General features: G+C 38.6%; 1 protein-coding gene across 2 annotated transcripts in view; it reads left to right on the forward strand.

Annotated features, from left to right (window-relative positions):
• The window catches only part of Gabrb3 (gamma-aminobutyric acid type A receptor subunit beta3), a 220,202-nt gene that overhangs the window by 167,113 nt on the left and 36,538 nt on the right, over positions 1 to 16,551 (forward strand). For both annotated transcript variants that reach the window (XM_076851271.2, XM_076851270.2), the window contains exons 5-6: positions 6,678 to 6,760; positions 9,637 to 9,774. In XM_076851271.2, the coding sequence (XP_076707386.1) occupies positions 6,678 to 6,760; positions 9,637 to 9,774 (221 nt within the window). The remainder of the gene's footprint in view (positions 1 to 6,677; positions 6,761 to 9,636; positions 9,775 to 16,551) is intronic.

Below are 16,551 nucleotides of genomic sequence, written 5' to 3' on the forward strand. Positions count from 1 at the left end.
AGGAATCTACACTTTTTTCTTAGTTTTGGTTTTTAGTATTATTGCCAGTTTGTGCCTTTGTGTAGCTTTATCATCATATTGTTTGCAAATTGAGAGAAGGTATGTCAGGTGTGTGTCATTTGTCTAATGTAACTGCTCATTTTACAAAGATGACTATTTCTAAAGCTTAAATATAGAAACAGATATTCCTATTTTATGAACATGTTATCTATTAAGGGTTTTGCTATATAAGACATTAACCTGGAAATATTAGGTTATGATTCCTATTTTATGATAATTTATGTTCTTCTGTGTATATAGTTATTCATGTTGACTATTGTATTAGTTACCTATTGTTTCAACAGTGCAGTGTAACAAACAGCTAGAAACTTCAGTGCATAGAATAAGTGCTCATTGCTCATATATTTGGGTGATTAATGAGCATCTCTGGTGACTCTGGCTAGTTCATTCGAAGGTTGGGTGTGAGTAACCCTTCAGCTCACTGGGCTGATGTCTGAGAAGATGAGTATTCACCTTAGTCCTGCACCCTTTGCCAATTCTCCTGTTAGGACCAGCAGATTCACCTGTGCATGGCTTTCTCACAGGGCTTTCTCACAGCAGACGGAGAAAAGACCAGAAACAGAATGCTTCCTGGGACGTAAGCTTGGGACTACCACACTGCCACTTCTATCCATTCTGTTGTATAAATCAAGTCACAAAATCAGTACACAGTTAGAGATAGCACCTCTGTAGTGAAAATAATATAAATGATATGGTAAAGAGAGTGGGCCCTGGGAAGAAAACAGAAATGTGTAATGCTGAAACATTGGCCTATGCCCTGTCACTTCTCCACATTTCTCCATAAGCTCTTGCTTAAGAAAATGCTTGGTCTAAATTACTTGATTTAGATACTTAATCCTAATATCTGAGTTCTTAGTCTTGAAAGAAATAATAGCTGCCTCTGCCAACCAATGCACCTGGCATCTGGGAAACCAGGAGTGAAGATTTGTGAGTTGCCACAGAGAGATTCTAAAGACCTGAGGGTTACATATAAATGAATAGCCTGCCTGTGGTGTTATGCTTTGGTCACAGACACAACTATTTCCAAGAGATGTTGAACACTGGGGAATCCGAGTGCAACCCCTAAGTTGCACAGAAGGTACCACTAAACTGCTCCCAGTTCTTATTAGCTTAACAAGATTGTGACCAGAGATCTAGGGCTTCCATAAAAGGTGCATTTCCCTGCAGCTAAAGCCATAAAATTCACTTATTTGATGCTGCAGGATTTAGCTCTTCTGATTCAGTTCTGCAAGATTGAATACTATAGGTAAGTATTTAATTCTGCAGCGTAAGAATTCATAGAGACCACTTGACCATTAAAACAGGTGAGTCTCATGTTTAACTATCTTAACCAGTTAGCACACAGAGGCTTTCAGAGGGTCAGTAATCAAGCAAGATAAGAGGTCCTATCAGGAAAGCTTGATAGAGGATAGGTATCCCTATTAATTTTAACATTTGGGACCTTAAAGCCAAGAAGGGCCAAGCTACCTCTTCGTCTTTCCATTTTGTTTGAGTCACACTTCCTTCCCATTGCTGGTCCTTGGATCTCCAAAGTCATTCTTCAGTGAGTGTTTATAGGGCACTTGCTATAAATAAAGCACTTGATGTTGTTCTAGGCACTGAGGAGATGGCTGTGAACAGAAGAGACAAAGCCCTACACTCATGAACTCACATGGGGGTAAGCAAGGGCTCTAGTCAACAAATAGGTGGATGCTTCCACTTGTAGTTGGGGCTGAAGACAATGAAATAAAATGAGGAGAGGTAACTGAGACTAGCGTACTTAAGTTCTGGAGGCCTCTAAAAAGTGGTCAAGGATCTTGCCACCAGGGACATTAGAATAGACACTCTCATTGCATATTTTAATCTGTCCTCTTTAGGATTTACAGTAAATCTAAAAGATTTATACAAATGGTGAATGAAATTGTGTGCTTTGCTCAGTTCACTATAAGTATGAATCCCAGACTTTACCACTGTTCAGCCTTTCTCAGCCACACCAACAAAAAGGACTTTAGTACCTAGGTTAACAAGTGGATATTTTAGACACATGTTTGTGGTAGTAAACATGTTCCTGACAGCCCAAAGTGGCATTGCCACAATAACCTCTACCTGTAGAAAAATCTGTATTTGTGTAATTACATGAAAAATTTGCATCTGCTCTTATTATGATTTTTAAATTGCTGGATATTTAAACATTGAAGTGCTGAAACCACAGTATATTTCACAAACCTAGTACAATTGAGACAAAATGAAAATCCTTCAATAATGAAAGAAACGGTCTTGACTTCCTTGGCTCAGGCTTCCTCACTCCGTTGTGCAGGGAATGGACACTAAGTATAGTTTTCAGACAGTGTCAGAGGATGAGTGTCATCCTGTATCTCATAATATGATTTCAAACTTGCTGGAGACTGCGTTCTCCTTAGAACAAGTTAAGTTCTTACATTTTCATACTTCTAACTTTTAAACATATCTTTAGGCTTGCACTTTTTATAAAGTCAGGATTATCTAATTTACTGTTCTATAACAGGTAGGAAGCTGGATTAAATTTTATTGCATTTAATGCAGGAGTAGTATATAAAATAGTTACCTTCTCTGTACTTATATTTCCTGCTTGTCATATATAATGAGAATATTACTACATATATAATACACATATGACCATAATATCCTCCTGCTTATGATCCATGTATATCTATATTTTTATCTCTATCTTGATATCTATCAAAATTTTTCTACCCTATTGTTTACTTGTAAAAGAAGAACCTCTTTTTCCTGAGTAGGCCTTGGTGAGTTGAATATATTTTGTTCAAGAGTAATGCCAAAGACATAATAGGGTGTAGAGTTCAAGCTGCCGGGATCTGAAAGTGGCACCTGCCTACCAGTGGCATTGTGAACATGGTCAACCTGATTACTCTTTCTAAGTCTTTTTACTCAACTGCAAAAAGAAATAATGATAATACTTCTGTAATGTGGTTGTTGTGAGATTAAATGTAAGTGTGTTAATGTGCTTGGTACAGATCTAGGCACTGAGCAAGCACTGAGTCATGTTATATAAGGTACAAATAGGACTGGCTGCTGTCCTGGACAGCAAAAGGATGAATCAGCACCCATCTCTACAATGCTATCCAACCTTTTACTCCTCATTTCTCTCAGTGTGTGTGTGTGTGTATATCTATATCTATCTATCTATCTATCTATCTATCTATCTATCTATCTATCTATATGATCTTTCTCTCTCTTTCTCTGTCTGTCTCTCTCTACCTCTGTTGAAGTTCCTTTTGCTTGGTTTTACTTTCCACATTCAGCATCCTCAAAGTATGGCTTATTTGTAAAGAAAGTACATATATAGATTTCTCCACCATTTGGCCACATCTTTCTCTGTTTTTCTATCAGAAACACACCTTGCAGCCTCTAAGCATGACTGTCTCTCAATCAAAAATCAACAAACATCAACAAAGGATCTACTGGTCTATTAAAAAATAATACTGCAGAGATCCTCATTCTCTCATATCTGATTCTAGTTATTAGCTTCATAAATATGTCTTAGAAATAGGAGTGGAGTTTTCGGAGTACAGAGGACTGTAGAAGTGAAATTATGTGTTGGTTGGGACCCACAAAAAAATTCTTAAGCAAAAATATCAGAATGTGTGTGAGTGTTGAAGTTTACACAAATGGAACCCAGGTGTCTCTATGATCTATCTATGTTATGTCATTTCCAGTTACTCAAGCCTTCCACTCCGGATGAGGGCTTTGTGGCTCAGTAAGGGTTCTGGCATGCTGCAGAGTTTTCTGGGTCTCTCTTTTTGTTCCCATATGTTCTCTTTTCTTGTATTTCTGTCCCAGGTGCCCAACAGACCCCATTCTTTCTTCCATTTGTTACCTGGGAACTTAGTTTTTGTAGCATGTGCGGGCTTTTGTGTCACACTCTCCATACTGACAGGATTTTCAATGTATTTCATCCAAAGGAAAAAGAGTAGTGCAAAGCATGTCTATATATTATTCCTGAGGTAAATGGAAAGTATCTCAATTTATGGCAGTAGTATACTAAAATAAAGAGATGTGCACAGGTCCTGTGTCGTGGGAAATAACAGGAGTTGGTGTGATGAAGTGAATGATCTAACCAATTATGCTAGCTTTCTAATTTCCTTTCAATAATTTCTATGAAACCCTCTACATAATACTACAATAAATTGAAATTGCTGCATTAAGTACCTTCAAACTATTTCAGTTTGTTTATGTGGTTTGGTGGTGTTGGTGTTGGTGGTGGTGTGTGTGTATATCTTAGGTATAGTTTGGGGGAAATGAAAAATAAAAGATAAATAAATAATAAATAACAAATAATAAGAAATAATAATCTCAATTATTGACTGTCCAAATGAAAGATACCAAAACATGTAGGAAAATTTAAAATTCTAACATTTCATTTGAGGTCATTTTCTCTTCGTAAAAATTTACAATTTTAGCAGAATTTTGTTCTCATTTTGCCTTTATAGGCATCTTGTGCAGAAGCTGGGTTGTCAAGCTGCCATAAAACATGCCAGAATTTAAAAGTGCAAGGCTGGAACTTCAGTTGGCTGGGAAATAAGATGTTGCAGAAAAATATACCAAAGAGCTATGTGTTTATTTTGGGTTATAGAATGCAGTGCATTCCTTAGTTCCAAGGTAATTGAAGTGTCATGACATTTGGAGGGGAAAAAAAAATCCCTCAATTTTCCCATTGGTACAGGTCATATGGTGTATATCTGTATGGCACATACATGCTATTTGTATAGAAAAAAGTTCACATTTAAATTTTGTCAAGGATGTTGGTATTCTTCCTCACTGCTTCTCTTAGCAATTGAAAAGTAAAACTTTCCTAAACCTGCTGCTAAACCCGGTGCTCGTAGAAGGGCATACATTTTCCCTTTATTCCCTTAGAACCTGCATTTAGGTTAAATGGTATAAGTCATTCAGAACTGGCATGTGGTGGTGTTTGACAGTGTTTTGGTTAGGGTGTGTGAATAGAAATAATGCTTGCTCACATTGCCCTAGGTATTAGTAGTATTTTTAAGAGTTTTTTTTTTTTTTTTTTTTTTTTTTTTGTGTGTGTGTGTGTGTGAATATTCACGATGATAGCTGGCCAGAGAAAGCTAAATACCGGGCTTCAAGTAAGGTGGAATCTGAAGAGCAGCTGGGGGATTCAAGACGACTCTTGATCTGTCAGGAAAAATACCTCTTCCTTCTTATGATGATGCATAGCCAGAACTGCTGATGGTGCATAGCCAGAACTGCCAGTTGTTCAGTAACTGCCTAAGCCTTAGTAATGCTGCTCCCTGGAGATGTGGAGGACTAGGTCGTGACTATTGCTGTCTCCTCAACTATGAACTCTGCAATTTCTGTACCACTATTATGGTTTAGCATACTTTGCTCATAAGCCATTAAGTCGTGACTTTGCAGGCTCCCTTCCAATCTTACCTTTGTAGTTTAATTTATTTCCATGAAAGACATCCCTTTAGCTCTGTTCTGCCTTTTAACGAGGCCACTGGTTATCCGTCCTTGGTTCAGGTCCCACCCAGTCCAGTCAGTTTCTGCAGTGGTGGGGAAGTGTTGAGGTTCTGGAGAAATTTAGTGTAAAATGTGGTGGCCTAAGTATTGTGTTTTCACTAGTGTCTTTGAATAGGTTGGTTTCCCTAAGAGGAGGCTGTAGACATGGTAGAGAATAGACTTATTTCTAGGTGTGTTATTTCCCATTGTGCAGTTGGTTTAACCATAGCCTGGTGGAGGTTTAACTGTCTTGAGGCCATGATATAAATTCTTTCTTTGGTTTTAGTTGTCACTAAGGAAAGCTAACCCACTGAATTTTCTTTCGTAATCAATAACAGAGAAACCAAATAAATGATAAGATAGATGTCAACATGATGAGAAACTCTACTTATTTACAATCCCTCTCAACACACAAATATAATAAGAAAAAAAAAACGCTTTGTTAAAATTTTCAAAGTACAGTCTATGAACATGTAACTACTTTAACATTCCACATGGAAAATCAAAGAATTAAATCTTAATCAGTGTGTTCCTCACATAAGGTCTCTCAGTACTAGAAAGGTTAGAGAGCTGATAGACCAGGAGACAAAACAAAAATTGAAGGTAAGAACTTCTTTGGAAACCATTAATTATCAAACATCAGCAAGACTCAGTGACTAATTTCAATGGGATTTTAAGTCTTTATTACAATACCTTGTCTATAGTTAATAATGTATATTTGAAAATTACTGAGAAAATAGGTTTTGAGTATCCTTGCCACAAAAAAGATAACTATATGAAGTAATACCTCATTTTAACATTTCACAATGTATACACATTTTAAAACAGTGTTGTGTTAATACAACTATTAATAGATACATTTTTTATTTACTAATTTAAAATATTAAAAGAAAATAAAATGATAGTTTTGTTGTTTTTCTTGATAAACTGATCTAGTTTATCTCTATACAGAGTTTGTTTACATTCACATTTCTCTGTATACAGTGAAAGGTGTTCAGTCATGTGTACCCCAGAGAAGGGGGCCATACACGGAGTAACACATGGTTGTCAAGAAGCAGTTTTCCTGCTATATTACTCAGGCCATCTTTAATATTCTCCTCTTGCTCTATGTATTTCAGAATCACCACAACAGCAGCGTGCATGATGGATCTCAGAAGATACCCACTGGATGAGCAGAACTGCACTTTGGAAATTGAAAGCTGTGTGTATCTGTGTCTGGGTTTCTTTTTCTTCCAGTTTGTGTGCTAGATCTCTTTTTCATTATTTAGCCTCTTTTCCAAGGCATTGATAATGTTCCAGGCATACTTTTTAACTACCTTAAAATATAGTTCTTCACTCTGCATATTTCACAGTCATAACACAGAGAGACAAACAGATACAGAGAGAGATAGAAGAGAGTTAGAGAGGAAAAGACCAATAAAAATAGCAAAATAGAAAGAGAAAGAGAGGAAGATGGAGGTGGGGGGAGTGCTTAGTACAGAGAGAGTTCTTTGTTCTAATCTGATTAAGAGACTCTGTTTGCTGTGTTGAAATATAAGAAAACAAATGTTCCTCATCCTGGTCGATTCAGTGAGAAGAGAGCAAACACTGAGATGCAATTTTCTTAAAATATGTTTCATCATGCATGAGTGGCTATACTGCTGCGACCCTGGGCAGTCAGAGTAAAACTCATTTCCCATTAGGATCTGAGCTTTACAAGCAGGCCATTTCTGCATCTTGGCAATTTTCTTCAATTTGAGGAGTATTCAGATGCTTTATTGGTAATTCAGTGCTGAGTACTTCCATGTCAGGGATGAGAGCTGCATCTGTAACATTTAACAAGCAGATGTCCCCCTGCTACCTGAACCACACCTCCTGGCATATGGGGATGTTTTTGCTGTTGATCTTGCCCTATCACAGACTGGTTTATTTTTAGTCTCAATTGGATTGAGGGTTGTCAATGCTTATACTGAATTTTGGTGATTAAGTGACTTTGACTTTGCAATATCGCTTGATGCAAAGGAAATGTCCCTGCACAAACAGATGAAATTGTTTGTAGGGGAGGTTAGTGTCCAGGTTCTGGGTAGTGCCAGCCACACTGTGCCCCTTCACTTCCATACTCTGTCACTGTCATGGTTTCTGAAAGCTGTGCATTCAGAGAAGATGAAAGACATAAAATCATGTCAAGTGTTGCATAATTGAATTATCTAGGGACATTTTCCATAGAGAACAGAAGGCTCAAGGGAAGGATGATGATTTCCCAACAGTTGAAGGATGAGCCTAGGAAGTTAAATGAATTCTCTGTGGCCACAGGGGATGACTCCAATGAGACAGTGGAAATTTAAGGAAAGCAAATTTGGGGTCCAAGTAAGGAAGCAGTTTTCATTCCAACTGCCTGAACACACAGTGAGTGATTTCTGAGAGTATGGGTTCACAGTGCAAAGTGTGACTGTGGGGAACAGTAAACAGGAAGATCTGCTGTAAAAAAAGAATAAAAATCCCATGGTGTGTAAAGACCCTCCCTTGCTCCCTTGCAGAGAAGCCATGGTTAAAGCACTTGAGTGAAAGAGGGATTGTCCCAGTTTTCTGGTGGCTCACTATGCATGTCTTGGTACTGGGTATGGAGAAAAAAAAAAGATGTGGCTTTTTTTCCTAACATCAAGGCAAATTCATTGACCATGAATTTAGTCAATGAATCCTTGGGGGACTTAACTCTGTACAAGTACTGTTTTTTTTTTTTCTTTTAATTTTTGTTTTATTTTTTGGTTTTTGGTACTAGGGATTGAACCCAGGAGCTTGTGCACGCTAATTAACCATGTGCCTCCCACCGAGCTACATCCACAGCCCCTATGCAGTCATTATTGTAAGCAAGGGGATATATAGAGAAGGCAGTCTAAATGCAAGTGCCTGTCTTCCTGGAACTTATATTCCAAAAAAGACAGAAATGATTAGACAAAAAGCAAAATGTGGTAGATGTTTTGAAAAAAAAAAAAAAGTCTGACAGAAGGATTGTGAGTAATTCTGGGTTTCCTGGGGAAGTGGAATCTCAGGAAGGGATTCTACAGGAAGGCTTGAAGTTAAGACGCAAACAGAGAAGAATGAGCTGTGTGTTTTATTAAAGATTGTCAAGGCTGCCAGGTGAGAATGAGACACAAGGAAGTCAGAGGGAAGGAATTGACAAAGCGAGGACAGCAGATCTGACTTGGGAGATGGCATTAGCTATGGACACAGTCATCCTGTGGCTTTGGTTCATTCATTTGATATCAAATATTGAATGTTTCATTTTTTGGTGTATATTCAAATACAAAATGTGTAATATTGAAATATTTTTCTTCAGATTTGTATTTTATTTGATCTTATTTAATGAGTTGACCTAATCTTCTAGGAGACAACTGGGTGTTAAAAATAACATTGGACTTTTGTTATTTACTCATTCTCAAAAGCATCAGTTAATTACTAAATGAATGTAAGCTCTGGGCCAAGAGCTGAGTTTAGAGTTATAATCCAGCAAAAGGTCATTACTCTTTCTGATGAGACCACCCGTGCAGATACCTAAGGGCCAGGAGGCTCCCAACAACAGGCATTTCTAAGATTGGCAAACCACGTGGCCAGAAAGAGCCAGCAAAATCATCCAAACATGTCACAGAGAACACTACTTTTGCTCCAAGAGTTAATCTAATCAACCACAGATTGCTTAAATTTTCCATAGTCTTTCAACCTTCTAGTTTCACTTGAGAGAAGGTATCTCTCCAGGATTTTTCAGACTTGAGTTTTCATCTTTTACTACCATCTTATCTGCTACTGTTAAGAAGGGTTTTAAATTCACTTCTGTAAGATACCCACACCAGTTCTAAAGTTCCTCAGTCTCCCCAGTTCCTCTACTTTTCAAGATCAGCCTGGTGCAAATAAAATAGCAGAAGTAACACAAGAGTACTTGAAAGTTAGTTCTTTGGTGACACTTCTTAGAGACAAGAACATTAAAAAAATATTCAAAGGTGGCAAAGCCATTACTTCCATCGTATTCAAGTTTCTTTAGCTGTACATTTATACAAAATGATATCTCATACGCACCATGTCCTTTCATCTCTCCCCTGATAGATGGCTACACCACGGATGACATTGAATTTTACTGGCGTGGCGGGGACAAGGCTGTCACTGGAGTGGAAAGGATTGAGCTCCCACAGTTCTCCATCGTGGAGCATCGTCTGGTCTCCAGGAATGTTGTCTTTGCCACAGGTGAGCCCTGTGTCTGCTCACAGTCCCTTTGGGACACGGACTGAGTTGCTGTGATAGTCTCCTTATGAGATGTGTGGCCATTGACTAATAATAGCACTTGGCATTCAGAGAAATACTATCAGTAATTTGCCATCACAACTCCTTGAATCCATATCTAAAGGGAATTGGTAAGCTTTAATGGATAGGAAGGATCACTTATGAGCGAGATGTTCTCTGGGCCTTGCTATTGAACAGTTACAGAAGGGAGGGTAATGTAACCAGCCAAGGTGTGATCAGAAATGCTCATGCTTGGGCAGATAAGAGGGCAGTGGTGGAAGGGGGAAAACAAAGACCAGGGAGATGGCTAACTGTCCTCCTAGCAATTAGCCATCTTTTCTTCTGACCCAGGCTAATGGTCAGCCTTGGTGGTCCAGGAACTAGGGCCACGTACAGTTAGCCTTGCCCCTTTGGACATCATCTTCTTAGCCTGATATTATCTGGTTAAGGTTGTCCTAGCTGGACACAGTGCCACATGCCTGTAATCCCAGCAGCTTGGGAAACTAAGGCAAGAGGATCACAAGTTCAAAGCCTGCCTCAGCAAGGGAGAGGCACTAAACAACTCAGTGAGACCTTGTCTCTAAATAAAATTCAAAACAGGGCTAGGGATGTGGCTCAGTGGTTGAGTGTCCCTGAGTTTAATCCTCAGTACTAAAAATTAATTAATTAATTAATTAATTAATTAAAATAAAAGATTTCCCTAGCTTATAATTCATTGTTGTTTTCTTTTCAGCTATCCAAAGATTGAGACATTGTCTTCTGATTTTCTCTCTGTTCTTGCTAATGTTTTATTAAATTGTAACCATGTATCTTTTACAATGTGCAGTGCTTTTTTTGCGGGAGTAGGTTTATATTCTTACTGAATGCTGTGCATAGTAATTGAAAGAATAAATGAAAGTGCTTTGCAAACTATAAGGTATTTCCAGGTCTACAAATTCTGGGCTGAAAATACTAAGTGAAGGCAAAGCTGTCCATCAAACAATAACAAGTGGGTAGAAATACCAGTCCTGTGATGGTACTCATGAGGGCAGGTGGTCTTCTACTTCCTGCCCATTGCCTGTGGGTTGAATGTTCCTGACCCATAGCCACCTGCTGCCCCTTTGCCTACATAAGACTGATTCATCTCATCTTAATGCCACTATTGGGAGGAAGCCTTTTTGACCTGCTCCAGTCCCAAGAACTCCCCAGTCTGGGTTAGGTGTTGCTCTGTATCTCCGGAGTGTAACACCAACCCCATTCATCTCTGTGCACAGTTCACTATGCCTGTGACTGCAAGGGTGCATCTCTCCTAGGAGGAACCTGTCTTGGTCATAGTTTACTTCTTTCTTGCCCCCAACTTACTTAAAGCTGGACATTATAGCAATAGTCATTGAGTTAGCAAACAATGGTCAAAGTTATCATCCACATCCCTCCTTTCCACTCCTGCCTCTTAGAGCCAATAGACATGATAAGATGAGAGAAAAGCTTGGGTTTTTAAGAAACCAACCATGTCAGTAATCATGTCTGTTTTTCACGAAGGGTTGCTTTATCCTCTGTCAAAAGAACTCTTGCAAATATCCTTGCAGCCTCTGTAGGGGACCCTAAGGTGCTCACCTTGGGTGGGTGTTGAGAGCCAACAGGAAACTCAGGCTTAGCATTAAGGAACTGAGTCCACAACCAAGAAAATTGCTCTATTGATGTATTAAATAAAATCATTTCTTCTAAAACTGGAATTTAAGCTGTTCCATGTGCCCAGAATTATGAGCAAAAGTTCTGCTCAGAATACAAGTTAGTATTCTGACAGAGGGATAAACCTGGCCATGCCTGGTTTGTCTAGAAAATTGTAGTTGTGGCCATGAGGGTGCTACCACTAGTGATCACTGACTGCATTTTTCTGCAGCCTCATCAGAACACCTGATGAGGTGTTCGTGGAGGGTATATGGCTTCCACAGGACACTGCAGTCCCTTGGAATGACCTTCTTGAATCCACAAGTGCAAAACTACTTGGGTCCTCTCTTGTAGGTATAGTCTTTGTCATCTGTTGAAGCATATATGTACCACACATCCTAAACATGTCTGGAGAAAATATACACTACACATTGGAGAGAATCTTTAAACTATTTGTAGATCCAGGAGGTGATCAGAATGCAACATTATGTCTTTTTTCCAACACGTTCTGAAGTCCCGTGTTTGCCATAGTTAGCACAGGGTTCCATATGAATCATTTAGAAAACTGGATCTTCCAAAAGCTTATGCTTTAAAATTATTCTACTTTTCCCATACATGAAGAAATTACATGAGCCTCATTGTCCTAAAATATTTTAAAATTAAGTGTTATACTAGTTTATTTTCTTTTCCACAAGTGTTCTGAATTAATGAGATTTAGATCAGCAAATGGGATTGAAGGGTTTGCTAGCCCGGGAAAGAATTAGGAGAAAACAAAGGCTCTGGGAGTTTACTGGACCAGGAAGGATGGACAGTAAAGAATTTACACGATTCCATCTACTTCTGCATTCATCATGGTGTGAACAATGGCAGCTATACCCAAATTCCACAGGATGGTCGGCAGAGGCTGTCAGAGCTGAGAGGCAAGGGAAGCAATGGGTTTGCAAAATTTCTGGGAATGCTTCTTAGAGTCATTCAAGGAAGATTTGGTGCTTCATCCACCTTACTCCTGTGTTGTTCCTTTGAGGACTTTGTAGGGGTCCCTTGCTGTGCTTTTCTGTGGGCACCACCTCTGATCCACCTTTTGGATAACATAGGGTTGCAGGCTATAAGGCCGAGAACACACATATAGGTGAGCCATGACTATTCACTCAGGAACTGGCATGAACTAGTGTGGGGATCAGGCCTTGAGAACAAAGAGGAGAACAGGTGTGTCTTGTCCCATGGGGTTTCTCACTGGCCCTTCATAGGTTCAGAAGATGACTTCTTGTCCTCTCTTACATAAGGAGGTGGTTGGCAGGAATTAAGTCACAGTGGGAGAAATCACTGAAGTATGTTCAAGAGACGATATGTAGACTTTAAAAACTTAGACCTTGAAGCCAAACTGTTAGAGCTTAAGTTTAGCAGTGTGATCCACAGCAAGCTTATTCAATTTGTCTGTAAATAGGGATAGTGATATTGTCCATTGGATAGGATTTTTGAGAGGATTATGTGAGTTAGTGTAAATACAGGATCTAGAACAGCACCCGGCCCATACTAAGCTTTACAAACTATTGTGATTTTAAAAGTGCAGGACCATGAATGAGGCATATTTTGAGGAGTCTGAGAACAGATTACCCCAGGAGTTTACTAGAACTTTGTATATTAAGAAATTATGACATTATTCTCTGCAATTATTGGACATCAGGTGACTGACACCTAATTGCTTAAGGGAGATAAAAAAAAAAAATGGGGTCAAGATGACAGCTACCATATTGGACACGCAGTTTCCCAGCCTCACAGCCTTCAGAATTCAAGTTCCCCTACAAACTCGTTGCACCAAAGCCTCCTGTCCCCGCCCTCTGATAGAGGTTCATTGCCTCCAGGTTCTCATTTTCTCTATTGAGAATGAGCTCTGGAAATACCTGAACTCAGAAGAGTACCAGAAGCCCTGTGGTTCTCCTCTTGTCCTGCCACAACCAGGAGTGTGTACCCCCACAATGAACTTGATAGACCAGTATTCATTAAGAATAAAAATGCTGTTAATCCTTATTCCCTCTGCTGGGATCACAAGTTGCAGGTCGACTTTAGGAACCTAAAGCTCTTGAAGTGATTTGGCTGCGCCCATGTGGGAATCATCTTCCGTCCTCCACATACAGGAGTCTGTGCGAAGCAGCACGGGAAGTTGATCCAAGACATCCTGAAAGCCAGAGGTCATGGTCTCTTCAGTTACCACCTTCCCTAGGTGGAATGACAGGACCTTGACTTCAGTACATCTCTTAGATCTGTGACTGCTACTCCTCCCACCCCTACCCTAATTTCAGGTGGCCCTTGATACCCATGCTATAGCTGGAAACAGCCACAAGAAAGATAAGTGGTGGGGACTCTATTAGGGCAATCTCCTAGAAGAAAGCAGCCCCCACCTGAGTCAATGCCAAGGTTCCCCTTGCACCACCTGCTGAAGCCTCTTCCAGTGAGCAGACCAGCCCCCATCCCCATCACGAAGGCTCCATAATTGGGGAGGGAGCCTGAAGGATTAGGAGATAGTGCCTAAGATTATGTGGTGGGAAGTTACCATGTTTGGTGACCAATGGCACTCCCAGGAGTTGTTGAAGGGATAAGTGCATCTGAGGTTGAGGAAGGGCAGTAGGATGTGTATGGGAAGCCTCAACTCCTATATGCTGTAAGTAGGTGGGCTCAACTGTTCTGTTGTTTCAAACTTCTGTCAACTCAGCTTTTCCACAATTAAGCTGTATCTCCATCTCTGCAGAAAATAAAATATCAAAAATTGTTTGGAATTCATATTTATATCCTTAATATTTAATCCCAGTACATAGTCCATTCAATAAACAGCTTGATAAATTAAATGAATAGTCACTAAATCAAGAGAAGAATTATAACCATTAATACTAAGTAAGTATTCAATCAAACAATTTCTACAAAAGAGATAATATATAAATAAATGACATGATAAACACAAATACTTAACTTACTCAAATATTATACATTAAAGAAAAAGTCATATAAAGCTACCCTTGGTAGAAAACATACCTTTGCTCAGGAAGACAGAGCTATGTTCTATAATTGTGTTTTAAAGAAGTGAAAGAACTAGTTGAGTTAATTAATATAAAAGGAAATTATTTTGGTCCTTAAATATGACTCATTAAATATGGATTGTAAAAAGTGTTTGCACTCATTTAGAATTCCAAAGAAAACAAAGAAAGACTGCCTTACTTCTAACTTCTGGCCAAAATGATGGCATGATATTATAATTTTATAGCCCCTTGTTTTAAATATTTGTTTACTAATGTTCTTGAGAGGCTGGTAGTTGAAAAATACATCAGCTTAAAGCATATGAAAAATATAAGAAAATGAGAGCCTGAGAGTGTAGCATAGTGTGTAAGAGTACTAGCCTAGCATGTAGAAGGCAGAAAGAAAAAAAAAAGAAGAAGAAAGAAGGGAAAATAGAAGTGATGAGGATTTGATCAAATGTACATAATAAAGCTAGAAATTATTTTTCAAGGTTCCTGATGCATAGTGACTCCTGATACATTTTTTAACAAAGTTTTCAAAAACTAGTCTTTCTAAGCTTTAAATGGTAATTTTGCACATTTTTACATATTCACATCAGGAGAATTTTTACAAAACAAATGTAAATATGTAAATATTTTAGAAAAAGTGTAAAAAATATAATAGTGAGATGGCAAACACTGTCTACAGCACCCGTCTACAGTACTAATATCCCTCCTTCCTTTGCAGTCTGTGTTAATGAGTCACACAATCTGGGTGAGCTATGCTATTATGCAGGTTTCTAAAACGTAACATTGGATTTGGAGGCTCCCAAATGTTAGCCCAGGTCCTGTAATTTCTTAATCCAACACCAAGAGTCACCTATGACAAGAAATGAACCTTCTTTGTATACTCTGGATATTAGGGCTCTATCTGAAGTGTGAGGAGTAAAAATTTGTTCCCAGGATGTAGGCTCCCTATTTACCTCTCTTATTGTTTCTCTTGCTGAGAAAAAACTTTTTAGTTTGAATATGTCCCATTTGTTGATTCTTGATTTTAACTCTTGTGCTATAGGTGTCCTATTAAGGAATTTGGAGCCTGACCCCACGAGATGGAAATTAGGGCCAACTTTTTCTTCTATTAGACACAGAGTTTCTGGTTTGATTCCTAGCTCCTTGATCTATTTTGAGTTAACTTTTGTGCATGGTTTACAGAAAGGGATTCAATTTCATTTTATTGCATATGAATTTCCAGTTCTCCCAGCACCATTTGTTGAAGATGCTATCCTTTCTCCATTGCATGCTTTTAGCACCTTTGTCTAATATAAGGTAGTTGTAATTTTGTGGATTGGTCTCTGTGTCCTCTATTCAGTAACATTGGTCTACCCGACTGTTTTGGTACCAGTACCATGCTGTTTTTGTTACTATTGCTCTGTAGTATAGTTTAAAATCTGGTGTCGCTATACTGCCTGTTTCACTCTTCCTGCTTAGAATTGCTTTTGTTATTCTGGGTCTTTTATTTTTCCAGATGAATTTCATGTTTGCTTTTTCTATTTCTGTGAGGAATGCTGTTGGGATTTTGATTGGCATTGCATTAAACCTATAGAGTACTTTTGGTAATATGGACATTTTAATGATATTAGTTCTGCCTATCCATGAGCAAGGTATATCTTTCCATCTTCTAAGATCTCCTTCTATTTCTCTCTTTAGGGTTCTGTAGTTTTCATTGTATAGGTCTTTCACCTCTTTTGTTAGGTTGATTCCCAAGTATTTTATTTTATTTTATTTTATTTTATTTTATTGAGGATATTGTGAATGGGGTGGTTGTCCTCATTTCCATTTCAGTGGATTTGTCACTGATATACAGGAATGCCTTTGATTTATGTGTGTTGATTTTATATCCTGTCACTTTGCTGAATTCATTTATTAGCTCTAGAAGTTTCTTGGTAGAACATTTTGGGTCTTCTAGGTATAGGATCATGTCATCTGCAAATAGTGCTAACTTAAGTTCTTCTTTTCCTATCTTTGTGTCTTTCGTCTAAGTGTTCTGGCCAGTGTTTTGAGAACTATGTTGAATAGAAGTGGTGAGAGAGGGCATCCCTGTCTTGTT

Source organism: Callospermophilus lateralis, chromosome 3 (assembly GCF_048772815.1).
Source record: "Callospermophilus lateralis isolate mCalLat2 chromosome 3, mCalLat2.hap1, whole genome shotgun sequence".
NCBI classification, from domain to species: Eukaryota; Metazoa; Chordata; class Mammalia; order Rodentia; family Sciuridae; genus Callospermophilus; species Callospermophilus lateralis.